The following is a 21157-nucleotide window of genomic DNA, read 5'->3' on the forward strand; positions in this document are numbered from 1 at the left end:
GTGTGAAATCAGAGACTTAATGTTTCTTGCCTTGTTCTTGCCTCTACATTACAGTGAATCTGTACCTCAGCCAACACTGTAACTACGGAATTCTTTTTAACTTGTGCAATGAGCCAGTGCTTTTACAGCCTTGGGTGATATCCATAGACCTAAGTAAATGTTCAATTGGCCTTTCGGCCCTACGCATGGGCAAACTCACATCTGCATTATCCGTTAATATCGGTGTGACGCTTGGAAGAGGATCACTCAACAGACAGGTGGTGTAGAGAGTACAGTTGCACTGGAGAGCTGTGTGAATATGCTCGCATATTGCAGTAGGCAACAAACTGCCACAGGGACTTTTTTACTGTATGGAGAGTAAGTTACGCTTTTGGGATTATTGGTTTAGCCATTTTGGGTTCAGTCACAGGTGAGTTGTGTAAATATAGTGTGCCTGTTGTACAATATATGCCAAGCATGAACACATAGATGTGTTAGCCAGATTAAGTTCTTGACATGAGAGTGGTGTCTTCTCTCACTGTGTATTCGGGTGATCCAGTACTACAACAAAGTGCATTAATATTTGAATGCATTTTTAGGTACTGAATTTAGCTATCAGTAGTGCGTGACTGTAGGGTTGTAACAGTAGGGATCTCTGCATATGCGTATGACACATAAGCAAACAGAAGCAAACAACATGAAGCCAGTTGGTTTCCTAAGCAGTTTGGTTTTTGTATTAGTCAGAGAGAAGTGGTGCTTGAGTATCACAGTAGCTACATCTATGAATGAACCTGGGTTAATGTGGGGATTATTGCTGAGAGAAAGGTCTGCCATCAAACACCAAGATAGGATGTCACACTTTGTTGGAGACAGACACTGCTGTAAATTTCCCATTGCGCTACATACTAAGGTCTGTTTCGCACCTCTTGGGAATCTTTCTGTTCAAGGGCATATAACATTCATGTGAGCTCTGTGTTAAGAGGGAGAAAGCAGAAGGCAGGGAGCTTTGATCAAGCAGATGAATGTACAACTGTGAGCGGTTTCGTGACTGTGATTGAACTAGAAGGTGCTTTCAAACAGCTCTGAGGATTGCTGGGAACCAAGGAAAGCTCGGTTGTCAGGACACATTTGATCAGTGAATTCTGATAAAATACATGGAGTTCAGAATGTTTAGTACCCCTTTATAAATATGAGAAAAGGCATAAAATAATTTTGAACTGTATTAAACAATAAGAAATACTGAATATTCATGCAACCAAAGTTGCAACAAAAGTTGTTTTCTAAAAGATTTTCATTTGAAGGCTTTATTTTAAATTAATTATGCTGTTTTCTAAGTGCCAGGTATGGAAACATAGTTGGAAAAAATAAATAAAAGTGTATATATATATATATAAAATGTATTTTTTCCAACTATGCTTGAAAATTACTTTATATATATATATATATATATATATATATATATAGAGAGAGAGAGAGAGAGAGAGAGAGAGAGAGAGAGAGAGAGAGAGAGAGAGAGAGTGAAACAATGTGACAGTGAAAGACTGGTAGCGAGCATTTTTTGTTGACAAAAAATGACAAAATGACAAAAAAATGACAAAATACTCTAAATGACTCTAAATAACATTTTATTTGGAATTTGGAAGAAATCTTAGCTGTAATTTATGGAATAAAACAAGTCAGAGAAATGTATCATTTTAAAGTGGTCTCAATATTTTTTCAGAGTTGTATAGAAATATTATAAAACAATATCAATAATGAGTCCCTTACATATTTTTATTTATTATCATTTTTATTATGATTTGGTATTCTAGTTTTGCAAAAGTAGACGAATAGGTGATATATACACACATACATCAAAAAACAGCTTCTGTAGGGTACAATGGTGAATACTTAGTGTGATCTCCCCTTACATTTAAGCAATAGCAGGACCCTGGCTCTCTTAAACCTAAATGGATATAACTTGAATGCAATTTTACCACATAATTCAGAGTTCAAGCTGCGCTTAATGCAAAGGGAGGTCACACTAAATACTGACTTTTGCCTGTAGAAGCCATTTTGTTCTAAAAATTGTGGTTTTAATTTTTTTTTTTTTTTTTTTTTACATATTTATTGTATTTTGTCCTTGTAGCTTAATAAAGTGACTGAGAAATAATTATAAAACAACAATCTAATGGTACTTTTATGTTTACATCATAATTATCTCTCAATATCACTAGGTTCATTATGACCAAGACGATTTACATTTCAGTTTTCATTAATGCAACCAAACATCATGTCATGTCAAATTTCTCTCCCACACCCTGAGGCATATATTTTATGGCACAAAACTGTGGCCTTCAGCTGTATCGATTTTTCACTATTATTATTATCAAATCATTTTTAATTACGACTTTGCCTTACTCTAGGAATGAATAACATAGCTCAAGACTCCTTCCATAGCAGAGTGGTGTAGATGACAAGTCAAATCTTAATGACTGATGGGACGAATGCAGGCATGTTCCTTATTTCAGGTATATAGTACCTGCCTTTCAAACATCTAGCAGTCATTTATGTTTGATTGTGACTGAAGACAACATTGAAAGGGCCTCTTACTCTGTCATTAATATCGCAAAGCTAGGGGCTAATGACAGAAAAGGATATCATATAGCAAAGTGTTTGTGGTTAAGGTTGGTCAGAATGTGACTCCTTATTCTTTTAGTATTCACACCATGGGATTAAAGGGCTTTTCATTATTGTTTCACAGTGACTTGGTTTAATACATTGCACTTTTGACTTGAGATATTGACTAGATTAAGTAATCAGTTGAAATGTGACAAGTGTAGACAATCACTTGGCTGAGTGCTAGCACAGATGAATTTGCAGCGGTATCCTATACCACTGTTGTAATAACCATGCTTCCAAAGCATGAGGTTGTGAGGTCAACTGTTGTGCTCCACGCAGTGCATCACGCCACCCTTTGTGTTCTGAGATGCTTGGAGCAGCACGGTGTGAGGGAGTCAAAACGCCCCGTGCTCATAAATCAATGCCATCGTGCTGCTTCTAGGGAGAGGCGAGGCTTAAGTTACAATGCCCACTTCTCCACCTGTCACTTAATCGTCTAGTCCTGCAAAAGAGCTAGAATATTAAAATAATAATAAAAATAACGCTAAAAAAGAAAAGGTGGGCCATTCATTATTGACATTGTTTGTGGAGTTTACTTATAATTGCAAGCTGTTTTCATAAATTTAATAGAGAAGGGCATCAATGGCACTGTAAAAAAAAAAAGACAGCTCGTGTGCTATGCATGGACTTATGCATATTCATGCAGTACAGTACTGCATATTTATTCACTGTCCAGATTTCACTGTTAAATATACAAAAGAATAATAAATAGAAGCACTTTGCGGGCTAGATTAAATGGCTTTATGTTTAGAGGCTGTTTGAGCTCAGGCCAAATGGGCATGTAAGGGGAGGCTTCCCAGACTCATCGGGCCTAACAGGCCGCAAGGAAAGGGGCGATGCTTATCCCTATCATCTCTGGATCTCCAGCTTTCAGATGCCCATTGGCCTCTGTGTCCCTCCCGGTCCTCAGCTGCTCCGGGGTCAAGGCCGCCGCTGACATGGAATGTTTGTTGTTCCCTGCTCCAACCATTCAGCGCCATATCCATCCTAACACAAACAGACAAGGGTTTCGAGCCAGGTGGCTGGGGAAGCAGGCCACATATCTGGGGTCACCCAATACCACAGCCATCAAGGTCTCTGTCTGCTGGCAGACCCCACCCGCCCTCCATCCGCCCAAGCCCACACCCTGCATTGTGTGCAGATCACTAGCAGTTAGAGGAGAAGGCATTTCACAGCTGCACCACACATCTAAATGTACCACCTCTTAGGCCCTCAGCTGGCGGCTGTTTCAAAGGCACCATTGGGCTTGGTCAAATTTAGCGCGCCAAGCCCCTCTCCCCTCATTCTCCATCCTCCAGTCATGTAACAATGAGCAGCAGGATTCGGTTGCAACCAGCCGGGCTCGTCCTTTGGGCCAAAGCACCACCCCTGCGTGCCGAAGGAAAGCCGCGGTTTATTCACCACGGCGCAACGTGGGGGACTACACCACCGGCACCCTCCGCTGCCGGACAGGAGTGGAGCATCTGAGCTATGGAGCGCTAATTCTCACTGCCCGTTTGTACCACACGGAGAAGAAGGGTGTCAATGGCTTGAGTGAGATCATCTTACAAGACAGAGACCCCCGAAATGCAAAACTGAAAAAAAACTGGCAGTTTTGGGGACTTGCTCCCACTATGTGAATGCTAGCAGCTCCTTTTATTCCAGAGGCTTGCAGTCAGTCTTCGGAGGGGGTGCTCCTCCTTTCACCTCTGTTTCACTTCCCATTGTTTATGCGCCACTGTCTCTTTTCCAGCTCTCTCATTCTGCCGGTGTCAGTACCCGTGCACCGTGGCTCAGTCGCACGGGACTTCAGATGCTCTCTTGCCCTGCTTCGGCTATCAGGGCTCTGACAGTCCCCATGTGCAAGGAGAACAAGGAGATTTTATCAACGGGTCCCAGCTCAGCGCAAAGTCTGATGTCCAGTGGATTAAGAGAGCTCAAACCCCTTCAGGTGCTTGATTTTGCCTTCAGGACGTGTGGCAAAAGTCAGAGGCAGAGAGTGACAGTTTCTCTGTGCTCGTGGATATGACTCTGTGGTTCAATGGCTTCAAATCAAGTTGTGTTGTTAATGAATACCTAGGGACCCGCAAATGAACAACAACTTCAGTATCGCTCCATCAACCCGCTGTGTTTCATTTTTGTTTTGTTTTGTTGTTGTTGTTTTTCGCAGACTATGGTGGAAATACCTACACTGCCTGAAGGGACTTTGAGTAAATTTGTTTGCACTCAAGAACTGCTGCTTGCTGACTCCAGAGAACAACATGGACCTTAAATCAGAAAATCCATGAAATTACTGCTGTTACATGCCTGTAAGGAAACTCTCTTGAGCAACTACTGTGACTGAATTGCATCTGTGTCTAAGAGCTTTTTCTTGCAACCCCAAAAGACCACATAGATGCAATCAAGTCATATTCTTTGAAAATCAAATTTAGAAGCTAGCTTGCTCCCATGTATTTCTGTGAACTCTCTTAGCAAGAAATAGCCTGAGTAGCACCTCTAATCTGGGCTTAATTTAACACTGTTGTGAACAAGTTATCTGACAAAGTGCTTGGCGACAGAAAACTTGTTGAGGTTGTGAGCGGCCCCCCGAGGGTCAGAGCCTGGAGTTGAGGATCAAGGCCGGGTGAGATGGTGTAAAGTGGGACGGGCACGTGCGCCTCCTTGACCCCATCTAAATGTGATTGGAGGGTGTGGAAGAAGGGGTGAGCAGCACCTTCTTCTGTTTGTCTGCAGTTAAACGAGCACCAAAATAACCACACAGAGGAAGGTCTGCCCTGCGTGTGCCTCCTGCAAGGAGCTGGACACACTAGGAGGGTGGAGCGGAACACCACCAAACATCGGCGAGATCGGAGCAGGAGCACATACTGCACCTGGACTGTCTACAGAGATGATAATGGCGGGCTCAGTTCACAACGAATGGTAAGTGAAGGCTCTAAGTATGTTGATACATATCACTGAAAATTAAAAACAACAACAACAAAAAAAAACACTCTCATCATTGCTTAAATTAATGTGGGATACTGTTGGAAGCCACAATGCTCTATGATGTCTCCTTTTGAAAGAACTGAAAAAAAAATTATCAATTAACATTAACATTTATGTCATTTGACCTTATGCACAGACTGCCAAAATTCTAGTGGATATATTCTGTGTGCCTCCAAACCCACTTATCACAAACTAGGACTCTGGGTGTGTTGTAACCTCACATTGGCCCTTACACTACATGTCAGGTTGCCCTGGAAGACGTGTTGCTACAGTCTGTTTGGCAAAAATTCAGTGGGTAGTAAACAGAGTTCATAAACTTCCAAATTCCTAATAAAACTGCAACAGACACCATCATCTACTTTCTCTGGTATTCATAGTCCACAGAGTCTGGCATGCAAGAGGATGGCTATCACATTTGTCTGACATCAGGCTGTACGTATGTACATGTACAAATAGAAAATGGGCAAATATTATAATCATGTGATGAAGAACAGATAGCAAAGTATGAAACTAACTTCTTGAAAATCTACATTTCCTTTCTTGCATCTTTTTATGAGCTTCATAGCCATTAGCAAACATCCAGTCAACATGATCTATAGTACACACACAAACGAGATAGCAGCTGAATAAAGGTGTATGTATTTACTGTGTGAGCTACTGGTAATAGGTTAAAATGTATAACAACAGCCAAAGATATGAAGAACACTTGTGACGGAAACAAAATGAGGTCTTGAGATGTACTGAGTTGATTCACAGCTGTTAACCAAATGAGGGGAAAAATTTAAGCTTGGTGGAAATAAGGAGGACTAAAATTCTCATATGACTTGCCATTTGCAATATGTCCAACACTGAAGCAATATGTCTAGAGATCAAGGGAAGGAAGCTCCAATGGGCAACCTATCCACACGGAAACAGCATCCTTTCTCTGTTGCTATAGTAACAGTTACCACCATGGACACACAACTAGTGTTCTATGGAGCATGTCATAAAAAGATTGCTGCATTGTCCACCTTTGTGACTGAGATGTGAGCACACTTATGATGCTGCATAGAAGGCATGAGGTGTATTTACAAACTCGACAAATCGCAGCTCTTTGATGATGCTTTTAGAGAAGGTAGTGTTTTCAATCACTGAGATTATCATATGGCTAGCAGTAATATGTAATTTGGGGTGAACATTAATTGCAAGAGAGCATTTAAAGTCAATCTTCTTGAAAAGGCACAGTGTGTCTCATATCCAGGCTTTTCTACATGAACTGCCAAACACCCACATAGCTTCCTGTTCATGCCTCAGGTCGTGTGAATTACAATACTGCAAAGAGACAAAAAAAAGAAAAGAAAAGAAAGAATACATCTTCATTTGAGAACCATGGATACTTTGGAAAGGTGACAGGTGTGGGCAAATGACAGACAAATGTAACCAACCAACCACCCCACCCCACCCCTGCCCCCGCCCAAGAAAAGCAAAAATAAATGAAGTTGAAATGATTGGTAATATCATCTAAGAATAATAACACATGTCGACCAACTGTGTATATATATCACAATTCTTTACTGCTCTGTGAAACTATGGCTGTTAAAGTTCCACTGCAGTGTGTCAGTTCACAGTGTTTATGTAGCACAATATACATAAGGGTCTGAATGGGCAAAGGGAGCCTCTTACATGTGACTTAGAGACCCAGCGAAGACTTCCAGCTGAGCTGATAACACCACGACGATAACAGTGAGCTGCCTGATAATGCTGGGAACACACATTGTTCTGGAGCAGGGGGCGAATCAGGGCACAGTACTGGGAAATGCAAGGCAGAAACCCGGAGGAGTTGTGAATGCTATCACGATGCTCGCATCTAGGGAGCTCCTTATCTGTCTCTGTATCCACTAACGTGCACTGTTCGAGAAAACGTGAAGCTACCAGACCAAAGAGACGGAGACAGATAGCAATCGTTCAGAGAAACTTGAGTCACCGAGCATGAAGAGCTCAAAAAGCTTGTTGCATTAAAGTGTTTAGAACATTATTTGATTCAAATAGTCCTGACTTTTCTAAATGGACTTTATGACTGTTGCAAGGGAGTAGCTGTTTTTGTGCTCTTAGGAAGGAACGCTTCAGGTTGTACACTGATATCATAAAAGGTGGAGCACGGACAATTCTCAACAGAGAGAACAGCAGATCGAACACTGTATTTCTACTGCCATTATCATCGTAATCAGGCTGCTAGAAAAGAGTTAGACATAAATGTGCCCTTAAAGTACTTGAACTGAATAGTGCAATAGACATACTATTATCTCAAAATGAACATGAGCCGAGCGATCAAAACAATTGAGTGTGGGGTGCTTTTCCATTTATGTGCCCTCAGATGCTCTAATTCCCAGAGAACAGTAGCCAAACACTATTCAGGAACGTACTTAAGCTAGATGGAATCAAGTGAACAAAAGACCTTGAACCATCAGATAGTGATGGTATAGGGATTGATGTCCATTATGGAACAGATGCATGGGTTGACAGGTGCTTAAGGAGGCAATACAATATAGTACATTTAAAGAGCTATGAAAACACGTTCTTTGGGAGCAAAGGTAATTGCGCTCATTTTAGAAATGAGAACATTCCATGCACACACAAGCTACATATTTGTGCCACAAATGATTCGTGTATCCTCTGTAGAAAACAAAGTAAAAATTAAGCATTTGGTGAAAGAAGACTTTGAGGAGACACTGTTAAATGCAGGTCCAATATCCCTCCATGTACACATCTACATTTGTGGGCTTGTTTTTGTATGTGTGTGCATATGTGTCTGTATGTATCATCTTTCGTCAGACTGTGAACATGTAGATGCCTGTTTTAAAACACTGCACAGGCTTGATATTGTTGAGATAATCCGGTGAAAAGCGATCCTCTCCACACTATCGCTGGCAGCAGAACGTGTGGGCACATTAGCCTTCAAACGTCAGCCGCTTCGTCTGTCACTACAGCAACAGTGCATGACTCTCATTATCACAATATTCTGAAACATTCTGATAGAGAATGAACATACAGTGAACAATTCACTTTTACATACCCTATCCAGACAGCAAAAACTATCCGTGTGGATACAATGCCTGGAAAAGCTCATTAAACATTTTGAAAAGATACATGTTACAGTATGAACAGTCTGTAGCATTAATGAAAAAAAAAAAAAAAGCATAGCTAAAATGAAGAAATGAAGTCACGTGAACTACTCACGTCGCTGTGAGTAGAAGAGAGGTGTAGGAATTGAGCCTGTCTCTTTAAAAACTGGTCCTTGGGCAGGTTGCGGTGTTGAGTGGGGAGGTGGATCCCTGCCTGTCTTTATTCTGCCTGATTTTTCCCAACAAGCTTTTCTATCAACAAACCCTGCTATCACTACCAGCTTGCTCCTGTGCCAGTGTGAACATACTTAATTGAGTAGTGTGTGTGTACTCTCAGTGTTGCTAACTGTAGGTTTGTGTGAGCGTGCATGTGTCTCTGCATGGCACTTCACCATCACCTGAGGACTCCTGCACTTCTGAGCCAGCAAATCCAACCCAGGTGTGTAACATGTACAGTGCCACTGAGTCTATCTAGCATACTTTGGTATGTATTGGCTAGCAACTTGTGTTGATTTCTATGTTATTTTTCAAGTGCTATGTTGAGAAACCTAGGTAATTATCAAAGTCAACATGCATTGTACTCTTTTGTGCATTGTACTCTTCTGCTTATTATTAGTATATTTTTGCATGCACATGTTATATAACTGATGTTCAAGATAAGTACACCGGTTTCACCCTTTTGCAGAGTGTAATGAGTATTTTTTTTAGCATTAATTATTCATATGACAAATCCTTGCCAGTAGTGGAAAATTATTGCCAACCTGTAGAAAGCAATATAACTGAACCAAAATATCAGTAAAGAACCTTCACTCTGGAATATTTCATAGTTTCTAAGTCGTGTACAGGCCTGACCTGAACTGGTCAGTGGGTACTCTGCCTCACAATTAGCAGACTCAAAATTCTAGCCTGGAGAGAAACAGATAGTATTGAATAGAACATATTTCCCAAGCCACACTTTTACTTCCAATGGGTTTAATGTTGTAGAGGAGTGAAGAAGTAGAAGCTTGTATGTAGAAAAACTCTTGACTACTGTCAGATAGAGCTGCGAAAGGGAAAAAAAACACACCTTGCCAAAAATATCATTACAAACACTTCTATTCACGCCTTGACTGTTTCCTGTCTGCTTTTGACATTTACTTTTATAGTGTTACATCATACCTATTACGAAGACAGTATGAAGGTGATTCCTAAACCAGTGTTAGGATGGTTCCAAGTCTAACAGAACCCAGCACTACCAACAGACTAATTTGCTGGATTTATAAAATTGAACTCAGAGGAAATGTGCCACAGCAGCACATATACAGACAGTTACAAGATTCCACGTAGGAAAGCAGGTTGGTGTTTGTTTAGTCCTACATTAAGGGTGCACTAACATCTGGTCCCTCCCCAAAGTGAGCTGAGCCCCCTCAAATCCCTCCACCTGCTAATGGGCGTTTGGTGGTCTCAGCTGCACGATTAACACGCTACCAGAACGCAGAGAGGTGAAATCCCCACTTGGCCTCTCAACAGCTTTAACAATGAAAAATGTGACAGACAGTCAAAATGGATACTGTTACCTGATTTCCAGCATCTTGTTAATTAGCTCAGGCTGATTATAAATGGCTCAAAACAGCACCTGTTTGAACCAATGGATGAATCATTGGCCTGTGAGGTAGAAAAGAACCAAAATATGTAGTCTGTTTATTTTGAATGCCAGATGTCTATATCAGAAGAACTATCTAATATGGCAAGGGACAAAGCCTCTGGTTATGGACTCAAATCTCCTCTCAGGTTTTGCATTCAAAGCATTTCTGAAGTTTGCTCTCATTAGCAGCTCTATTCATTTAGCGGGGGAACATCCACATTTGTCAGAGCTCAGTGGTCAAAGCTTAGACAGGAATCCCAGAATCTATAAGTGAATGTTGAGAGATTGCTGGGAAGGACAGGAAACCTCAAGCCACGCGTGTTCCAAAAAAACCAGACCCTCTTATTCGCTTTCATTTGCAAAAGCTGGAAAGGTTAACTTGCCGTATCTCTGCGTTGCAAGAGTAGTACAATCCTCCGGTTAAGTAATTAAGAACTGACCCCCGTGAGGTCATCTGCAAATTAGATATCAAAATCCAGTTTACTGTGACATGATTGGTAATCTTATATAACTTTGTTGCTCCTGTTTAAAGCACGGAAGTTGCAGCTTGGATGACACTGAAACAACTGCTTTAAAAATGTAGTGCAAATCTCTATACAGGTGACCAGTGATTATATGAAGTTTCCTGTGTCTGTAGTTGTGTTAAAAAGCAAACAAGGTGGGGAAGGAGTGACGTGGTCATGTTGTAAATGTCCACCATGAAAGATTTACATAGTCGTTTCAATTATTGAGTGAGTGTCTGTTAGCTGTTCCATGGTCAGGTTTCGACTGTTTGATCTCCAATAAGATCAGTCAGCAGAAAACAGCACATGACAAACGTTTACTGGTCTTATGGATGGAAATGTAAGCATTCTTTCCTTTCGATGATTATTATGGCCAGACACAGTAGCTTAAACTTGTGTTGACCCAATAAGTGTACAGTGCACTTAAGAACATGTCATTAGAGAACCTTGTAACTCCATTTTGTATATTTGCAAACACAACATAACACTATCGTTGTGGGTACATTTCATGATGCATGAACCAAAAGAAATTATACCAAATTACTTGGAATAAAATGTTCTAGGTTCAGATGTTTTTCTTCCCCAATAAATTTTCCATTTTGTGGATACAAGGTTTGCTTAAGACAGCTGCAATATGAAAAAAGTTATAATATAAAACTTGCCCAAAGGAGCATGCACAAGTTAAGTATTTCTTGTTTCAGTTGTCATTATTACATTTTCGGGAACCTTTTAGCTCCTGGTGTGTTTTCTCCAGGCTGCATGAACAAATATACTAGGGACTGCTGTATTTCCCATGCCACACAGCTGCGAAGGTTCATTATAAGCTTTGAATAGACCAGCATTTCACGGTGAAATGCCCTACTCAGAAAGAACATTCACTGACGAGAGAAAATAACAAAGGGTTATCATTTTTATTACCATTTTCAAAAACAAATCTAATGTAATAAAGTATTGTTCAACAATACAGACACTTTTTTTGACTCATCCCTATTTGGGATCCCGGTTTTCTTAGCAGCAATCTAAAATGCTATAATGTTTGAAAAGGCTTAGATTGTACTTCGGTTAATACTAATGAGAGGTTCTCTCATTGTGTTTCAGGTTGCCCCGAACCATGACAGAGAGACTTACTCTGACTTTACTGCTGTGGAGTAGCTGTGCGTTGATTATCCCAAACTGTGAAGGCCAAGGTAAATATCTCTGTATAACTATGACAACACATCAATGTAAAGCTACATGTGCTGCAAATGTATCCAAATACTATGAAATGCATAGCACTGATGAAATTAGTTATGAGACAGTGACAAGTCCAAAGTATTACTGTAGTACTGCAATCCTGAGTTGCAAGTGGATTCCAAATGAGTATCTGTGTATGTATCACAAACATCTCAAATAAGATCCAAGAACACACCCGCCCAAGGTATTAATTGCCGTAGTCTGTTAACGACAACCGCACTGTGATCTACTCCTGATGTACAGCATTCATGAGGAGTAGACTTTGACACAGGCTGGCCGGGTGGTCGATGCAGGGCGATGGAGGGTTGGGGGAGGCTCCCTCATGGATAACACATCTGAGAATTCAGCTGTGAAATTCCTGTCTGCTCAGAGAATGTTATTAATCTGTGCCCTGGTCATTAGGGTGACAGGACAAGATATGATATGCTATGGCTGGAGGTGTGTGACCCACGTGTCAGGGGGCAGAGGTCAAGCTATGAGGCCCCTAGCATACTGTCTCTGGAAAGCTCTGACAGATTTTGGGTAATTGCAGTACGCCATGCACCTCCCAGGCTAAACAGCGCAGGCAAGTTTGAGCCAGTGGATAAGATGGCAGATCTGTGCTATGCCATCCTGGCAAAGCATTTTTCTTGTGGCGCAAACAGCTGAGCAGATACTGGGAACGAATGATTCTTACTTTCACAGGGATCAGTATATGACTCCCTTATCCTCTTCAGATGCTAAGCATCCATCCATTTCCTTCTGTGCAGCCTGCACCCAATACTTAAACTCACGCCCACACACACGCCAAGGCGTGCAGGGGACGGTGGGAGGCGTGCAGCCCATATGGGGGTCAAAATGGTGGAAACCAAACCTGCGTGTTTCACTGGCACCAGGGTGCTGGCCACAGCCACGGGGGGTGCAGGAGATCTGGGGTTGGATTTCATGGCCAGAATAAATTTAGCTCACTGTGGTTTGAACATGAAGCCTACTGACTACGTCTGCTGAGTGACGTCTCCCCAGAGGTGATCGAGTGAGACTGCATCCCTCGGACCCCGAAAAGAAGACAGGGGCAAGGGAGGGAGGAAAAGAGAGAGAGAGAGAGAGAGAGAGAGAGAGAGAGAGAGAGAGAGCAAGTTGCAGCACCTGTTCCTCTGTTATAATAAGCACTCAGTTCCCACAAGTGACACTGTGTTTCCCCTGATCCTTCTAAAACATGGTAACAATTGAAATAATTGCTGTGGCTTATGTGAGGACACACACGTCATTAGAGGCCAAATCTGAATCACCGTAGATTACATTTTGTAGCCTACAACATGTCCAAACATCCAGTATTCTCATCATCTAAACTTAGAGAGTAATAGAGCCTATGGGAATAGATAAATGGACTCAAACACCCTCCTGGTGCAACGTTTTATCCATCCAGACCCCCATCAACTGGCAGGTTCCATGGCTATAGTTGAGCTCACTGTATGAGACCACTTGTCAGGCCCATAGCAGGACACAGCTAGGATGGTTTCCCTGCCTCAACTCATCTGGCTTGTGAACTGTTCTGCAGGAATGAAAAGCAGGTGTAGTAGCGCCGAGGACTGGCCCATTGAGAAAAAGCAGTTATCTTTGCCACATCTGAATCTCACTTCTGCAAACCCCACATGCTATCAATTCTTGCTGTACCCAATTCCTCAGTCAATATGTACCAAATCCATGTGTCATTGCAAATAGTCTGTTGTCTAGGTTTCTGAAGACCAAACAAAAGTGCATAGCATTTTTTTTTTTAGGATTTTCAAACAACAGAAACAACATGACCATTAAGTCCCAAAATCATGTGCACAGGCTGTTTGGTTCTTAAATGGTACCCGATCTCCGTTTAGAACTAATCCACAGCTTTCCCAGCTGTCTGTGTTTAAGAGATTACTCTTCCTATTGTTGCTCTGGATTGTTCCAACACTCTCAGATAACAGTTAGTACTTTTCAGCTGTTGCGGTGAAGGTGCAGAAAAGCCAGGCACACATTGTTCAGAGTTCACTATGCTCCCACGAATACAGGTTTTACAGAGAGCCAGTTTAAATGGAAAATGCCTCCCATACCAGTCCCGGTGAATGAGTGTGAGCTTACACACCAGCAGAATGGCATCATGTCTCATACCAATTCTCGTATTGATACAGAAATAGCCACAATAGCCAAGAATTCAGTTAGGGAAGAGATGACGTTCCACCTGACATTAATGATCCCATTATACCATTATGACAGAACAAATGCTTTTGTCCCCTACTGCAGACCTCACCAAACCTAAAACCGTTGAGATGTTAGGCACTACGTTTACTCACTGGCATTTGTACATACCAAGGCTATCAGTTGACATACAATACAGCTCACACTTCCTGGACATGGCCATTCCATGCACAGGGTAAAAATTTACTATGCCAGTATGATATATTATGTAACAAGCGCTCAGTACACTGGCTGTCTAAAAGAGGAGGAGATATTCTGGTGGGGGGGAAGGGGTTGTCCTGAGTGGTGGTGAATTCCAGTGGTGTTGAGACAGAGCTTGTACAGGTGGTGGCATGAACGCATTCCTGTCCTACCACAGCACACGCACCCCTCGTGCTCATCACGCACACTACGCACTCAGAGGCACACCCCACGCCCACTGACATATCAGGATGGGTACAAAGAATGGAATTCGGCTAAACCAGCCCATAGCAACAACTAGGCATCACGCCTAAGGTTAATTGTTTAATAAGTATAATCTAGATCATGAATGGAATTTAAAATATATTTTTAAAAGATTACTTCAGACAAACTCTGGAGAAATATTAGGCTATATGGCCCAATCTGACGGTTGTTATTGTTGTTAAGTCCCCAATCTGATTTCCACATCTGCTAAATAAAATTCAAATTAACTGCAACCTATTAATTCTCCATTGAAGTAATCCTGGGGTGACTGTAATTATGAGCTTCCAACTGGGAAAATCCATTCAAGTGTCTGATTTGTAATTACAACTGAGCTGTGACATATTACCGATGGATCTCCTCCTACAACAAGCATACTCCAAACTGTGTGTGAAACTTGAAGGATGCAAATCCCATTATTAGGTTTATCCTCAATATTAACTGTTCCCTCCTAACTTACTTTTCCTGAGAGGGGAATTCCCCTAAAGGCACATATCTAGTGCCAATTCATTGTTGTAATCCACCCTCTTTTTCATTCTTCCAGTGTCCCCTGCAAAGAAGTTTCTATATAGATATTTATTGGTAGCTTTAACGACCTCGGTAGCCTAATCACCCATACTGTGCAATGCATGATGATAAAAAAAACGAATTTTCCTGATTTGTAAAGACACTTTATGCAGATCTAATCATGTCTGGCACATAGAAATTCCCTAGCATCTGCTAACGTATGTGTGTACATAATTTGGAAGGATATATTTTATGGGTGGATGCAGCTCTGTGTATGGAACTCAGTTGAGTGGTATATGACTTAATTAAATCTAGCAGCCGTTAGTTCTAGGAATTCTGGATGGCCTTACCCCCACATGTTATCTCAGTGTTTAATAAAGAGCACTAAAATGAGTAATGAGGCCCTGGATCTTGCTTTGTCCACTAGATGTTATAATAGTGTTCCTTTACTAACACCCATAAAGTAAGGATTAAAGCCAAGGGAAAACTAAACTAATTAGTTGTTTGTGTCCTCCATGAGCCCTTCCGAGTATCTCTCACTGGTAGCTTGTCAAAACAAATTAACTACCCGGCAGACCACAGCTGTCTCAGCATGCAGCCCTATAGTTGGCCAGCTGTTGCCTCACTACAAAGACACTATGCAAGTGCTACACAAGCTGTTGAAAGCAACGCCACACACACACACACACACACACACACACACACACACACACACACACACACTGCTAGTCACACATACTGAGGGGTCAAAGTTCGACCCATTGGAATTAGGAGCCTACTCTGCAGCATGAGCACAATTACTATAACCTATCGGCTAAATTGTGAGGGGGTAACCTTATAACTTAATTTTACAAATAAAAAGCCATTATGTGGTTAGGGGAACAAATCGACATACAATCAAACCTTAATACCAACTTTTATCCATTCTTTACTTGCTTCATTATTAGTTTAAAAGATGCATGATCTTGAACTACCAACTGAACTACGCGGCAATCATGAAGGATATCTGACTCTCAATTTGTCTATAAATATGTTACTAACACCAGTATAATACAGCGTATAAGTAAAACACATCACGATTCATGCAAATAAAGGACTTGACAGGCCGAAAGCGAACTTTGGTTCGGTTAATGAATACTGAATTAATCTTGACTGAAACTATCCTGTTTCTTCTTCAGTGGATACGTTTCCCACACCTGATGTGAACTGCACGTGTGAACTTGGCCATGGAAAGTGTGCCGAAGATGGAGAATGCAGGTACGCGATTAAGCTACATTATGTTTATTCTTCGTAAAGAACTAAATACTGATGTAGGCTGTATAAGGCACCCTAGATAACGACAAACATTTTAGATCGACAAACATTTGACAGTGTTTTAGTTCGCGTCATCGAGCGGATTAAACCTGAGAAATTTGGCGCGCGTGGCTCTTGCGACCTCGTGCGTCCGTCACGCGGTACTTAGGCGACTAAAAGCTTTCCTAGCTGCGCTTCCATCGCACATTTTGATCAGCATGCTGTGTCAAAAACAATGTGGAGTCTGACCTCAGAGGCTGTCTGGCAGATGCGATCCGGGATGGGAAGGAACTTTCTGCGACGACTGTGTGCGGATGCCGGGCTGCGTCCACGGCTCGTGCCATCAGCCGTGGCAGTGCATCTGTGAGGACGGCTGGGCGGGGCGGTTCTGTGACAAAGGTACCTAACTGACCATCTCCTGACTTAAAAACAACTCGAGCTGTTTTATGTAATTACGTGATACAGTTTATTCGTTTATATCTAGATGTACACGTGTGCGAAAAAGAGGAGCCGTGTCAAAATGGGGCCACCTGTTCCTTAAACGAGGCAGGAGAGTACAACTGTTTGTGTCCTGAAGGCTTCCATGGGAAACACTGTGAGTTAAAGACCGGGCCATGTCATAAAATCAAGTGAGTGTTACTACTTTTAAGAAAAAGAAAAGAGAAGAAAATCCTTACGTTTTTTTTTCTTCTAACAAATGAGCTGGCTAATTTGATTGATTGTTTTTCAAGACACAAAAGCATCACTGAATTCAGCATAAATATTTGCCAAATATGTTTTGATATATAATATTTAAATGATTATAAATAGATAGCCTACATATTTGAAGCCTTTCATTAAATGTTTTTTCTTTGTTTCTGCTGTGTGGCTGTATCATCCCAACCGTAGATATGCTCTCTGGCACAAGCAATGCAACAGCCTGGTCAATTCGCAGCCTCTGGAGAGCAATCATGTAATTCAATGGGCTCATTACTGGCCCTGTAAGAACTCGCTAATACTAACAGACTGCGGCCTGGCTCATACTGCTCTCCCTAAGTGGTTTCCAGGGAAACCACATAGTCAGGCAAAGGATGAGGCACTGTAGTACTGGAAGCACAATTTTCATATTAAAATGACATGCAGTAGTTGAGCATAAGACATGCTCAAATGAATAACTACTGTAACTATTGTGACGTCTCATAAGTCAAAGTTGACATAGGTTGTGGATACATATTAAGATCTCTAAATAAATGGGCTTGTCTTGTGCTGATGTGGTGTGCCTCAGGTCCCCTTGTAAGAATGGTGGCCTGTGTGAGGATCTGGGTGGCTTCGCACCAGAGCTGTCATGCCGATGCCTGGTTGGCTTCACAGGGCCTCGCTGTGAGACCAACATGGATGACTGCCTAATGCGTCCCTGTGCCAATGGTGCCACGTGTCTGGATGGAGTAAACCGCTTTTCATGCCTGTGCCCTGCTGGCTTTACAGGCCGTTTCTGCACTATCAACCTGGATGACTGTGCCAGTCAGCCCTGCCTCAACGGAGGCCGCTGTATAGACCGTGTCACTGCCTTCCACTGCTTGTGCCCACCTGGTTACACTGGCCGAACTTGTGAGGTTCCACTCTGGCCTAAGGAAGCCCAAACCCAAGCCCCACGTAGGGGTTCCTTTGACTGGGGAGGAGGAGGTGGTTGGCCAGTCAGATTTACCCAGAGCAAGCCTAATAGCTCCACTTCAGGAAACCACTTCCATGGGGTTACAGGTAGTGGCGGTGATAGCCATCTGCTGAAGATCTCTGTAACGGAGGTGGTCACTCAGAGTGGGACAGGGGGACTCTCGGAGGAGCAGCTCATAACACTGCTAGTACTGGGGGGCATGACCCTGGCTGTAGTGGCACTTACAGCTGGGCTGGTGCTACGTGGACACTGGCAGAACTTGCGTGTCTGCAGCCACTGCAGAATATCAACCTCTCAACAACACCCATTCCAGCAATGCCGCTCAGATCAGCAGCACCCAGTCTCCACTCAGCAGGACTGCAAGATTAGCTTCCTGCACACCTCTGTGCCGGCTGAGCTGGAGAAGAAGAGATTAAACACTGAGGTCATATGAAGCCAGTCCTTTTATATGAGTGCCAGGATACAAGGCAAAGACTGCTCACAGTGAAAATGAAGTGTTTCTCTTTAACTTAAATGACCTGCCATGTGGGCTGTCACTCAAGGAGCAGACTGGAGAACACACTTAAGGAAGGATTACGTACACTCCTTGAGGGACAATCAACAAGAAGCACTCCTCAGGAAAAAGAGCGCAGCTCTTGAGTGACCATCATGAACTAATTGATGCCATGAGTAGAGTATGCAGCACTGAAAAGGTATTACAACAGATATGTGTAGAAACACAAGGACTCTGGAAACGTGTTATGAGGAATATCCTCAAACTAACTTGAGACTGCAGTTATGCAGTACTGTACGGTTCACATTTGGACAGTAGAACTTTGTGATAAAAAAGACGTTGCATTTAAATCCACACAATTAAGTGGTTCTTCAAACTAAACTTTAATTGTCGTGTCATGTATGCCACAGATTGGAGTAAAAAAGGTATATAGTTAGTAGAAAGTTTTCAGTCTTTAAAATGTAGAACATGTGCACTTGGAGATAACTGCCATGTAAATGATAAGGAAATATTTGTGATGTTCAATATCTGTGACTTTTGTACAAATGTTGGAAGATTTATTTTCTTTGCCACTGTGTTGATTAGTTAATTAGTACTACTCATTAGATAACAGCACAGAAAAGTTTAAGAAAATCTGTAGTGCATTCACTGATAGACAGTGAACAATTTAATTTATTACAGTAATTTATTGGTGTAATGTATACTTGAGCTTTGCAATGTGTATTTTTGATACTGAGTTGAGCTTATTAAAACTGTAACTTGAGAAATAACGAAGTTCTTTTACAAAGCATTGAAAATGAAATTGAGAAAAAGAATTAGAGAAATGACACAGTTTATGTACAACACACCCCTTCTTTGTTTCAGCTATCTGGTGGCATCAGTTATGGCACTCGCATGTAATTCAAGGGTTTGTAATCATTTACAGTATTGGCCAGAAATAACTTTGGTTTTATTCTTGAAAAAATAATAATATTAGATCCTTGCCTTTTCATAAACATTTAATAAGCTATTTTATTGTTGTGCATTCCCCTACTTTGTGATAGTTATAAATTGACTGATAAATTAAGAATAAAATGGTCTTAAATACAGAAAGATCTTAAGTATGGTGACAAAGAAGAGGAACATCTCAAATCCAGCAAAAAAATACTTTTTAAAAGTAAAATAAGTTTTCTCTGATTTACTTTTTTTTCTGGAATATATGCACTTTTCTTGTAGTCATTTCTTATTGTCAATGAAGAGTAATTTATTTATTAGTAACTGATTAATGATTTATTGAAGTAATTAATTGCAGATGACATGCAAGTATCTTTTCATTGTAGGACAACAGTTTGTCAACTGTGCTTAACTGCTATTTACTACATAGCCATTACACCCATTGCGAAAGTATAAGTCAACATAACATAAAAGGTTCTTACCACACACATCTTAGCTACTTACAACATTTAGCCAATGATTTTATCCAAAGTAACTTACAATTCTCAGTGAACACAAGGTGAGCAACTGAGTGTGAAGGGCCTTGCTCAGGGTTGTGACTGTGGAAACCTGGTTATGGTGGGACTTTAACTGGCAACCTTCTGATTACTAGGCAAGTAACTTAACCACTAAACTACCACTGCCCCAGCTACTTGAGCATGTGTGGTATTTCAAAGTTCCCTCCAGAGTCTCAGGTTTTGCCTAAGCACATCTTAGAGAGGCTGAACTGTAGCCGTGTCCCTTCCTGACACTATATATTTGGCACAGGAAGTAGAGAAACGAACTCAGGAATAAAATGAAAATGGAGTCAATCTACATGCCAGGTAGTATGGCATTGTCCTATACTAGAGCACACCCTCCCTGCATAGACTCGTGTTATTACAGAGGAGAATCTGTCATGAACTACTTGTATATTAACCTTTCAATCAATACATGTTTCTATACAACTGTTTCAAATAGTAATAGGCCTCCAGACAACACTGTGCTTATACAGGCTGATAACTATAGGTGATAATAATAACCAGTGTAGATTTACATAAGAACAAGACAGTTAGACTACTCAGTGCAGTGGTTTTCATCAATGCAAACTTCACCAAATCTTATTCTTAGCTGTTTCATGTTTTCTGACTCAGTTTAGGGTGTTTTTTTCCCCCCTGCATTTTACATGAAAATGCATTCTCTGATACAATTTGTTGGTACTTGATTTATAAACATATTGTTTATTATTCTTCAGTGAGAAATAGATTGTTGATTTATGTCAATAAACGCATTGCCATCAAGAAATGTTAAGATATGTTTATCACTTTGGATACCACTGGTTACCCTGTTACCAAAAGCACAGGCTTTTCAACAGCTCAACAGCTAAAAATGTCGCTCTTGAGATTTACTCTGGCTAACTACTTTATTTCTTTAGCCTTCAATTTCTCAAATTTCTTTCTTTCACTTAGGAATGAATATTATTTAATTTGTAGATATAACACTTGCTAGGACTGGTACTATCTTGCTATCTAATGGAATAGAACC

The 21157-nt window shown here is 41.3% G+C and overlaps 1 protein-coding gene across 5 annotated transcripts; it reads left to right on the top strand.

Moving 5' to 3' along the window:
* Nucleotides 1-270: 270 nt before the first annotated feature.
* dlk2 (delta-like 2 homolog (Drosophila)) lies at nt 271-20903 on the top strand. 5 transcript variants are annotated; one of them, XM_081724280.1, is made up of 7 exons: nt 319-409; nt 5353-5538; nt 11931-12019; nt 16403-16481; nt 16786-16916; nt 17002-17146; nt 17782-20903. In XM_081724280.1, the coding sequence occupies exons 2-7, from the start codon at nt 5507-5509 to the stop codon at nt 18599-18601; spliced, it is 1296 nt and encodes a 431-aa protein (XP_081580406.1). In that variant the 5' UTR covers nt 319-409; nt 5353-5506; the 3' UTR covers nt 18602-20903. The 5 variants fall into 5 exon arrangements, with proteins under 5 accessions (XP_081580404.1, XP_081580406.1, XP_081580407.1 ...); XM_081724281.1 differs by lacking the exon at nt 319-409 and adding an exon at nt 3418-4928; XM_081724278.1 differs by lacking the exon at nt 5353-5538 and having other exon boundaries at nt 271-409.
* The last annotated feature ends 254 nt before the right edge of the window (nt 20904-21157 follow it).

This window comes from Electrophorus electricus, chromosome 12 (assembly GCF_041902795.1).
Source record: "Electrophorus electricus isolate QZ-2024a chromosome 12, ASM4190279v1, whole genome shotgun sequence".
Taxonomy (NCBI): domain Eukaryota; kingdom Metazoa; phylum Chordata; class Actinopteri; order Gymnotiformes; family Gymnotidae; genus Electrophorus; species Electrophorus electricus.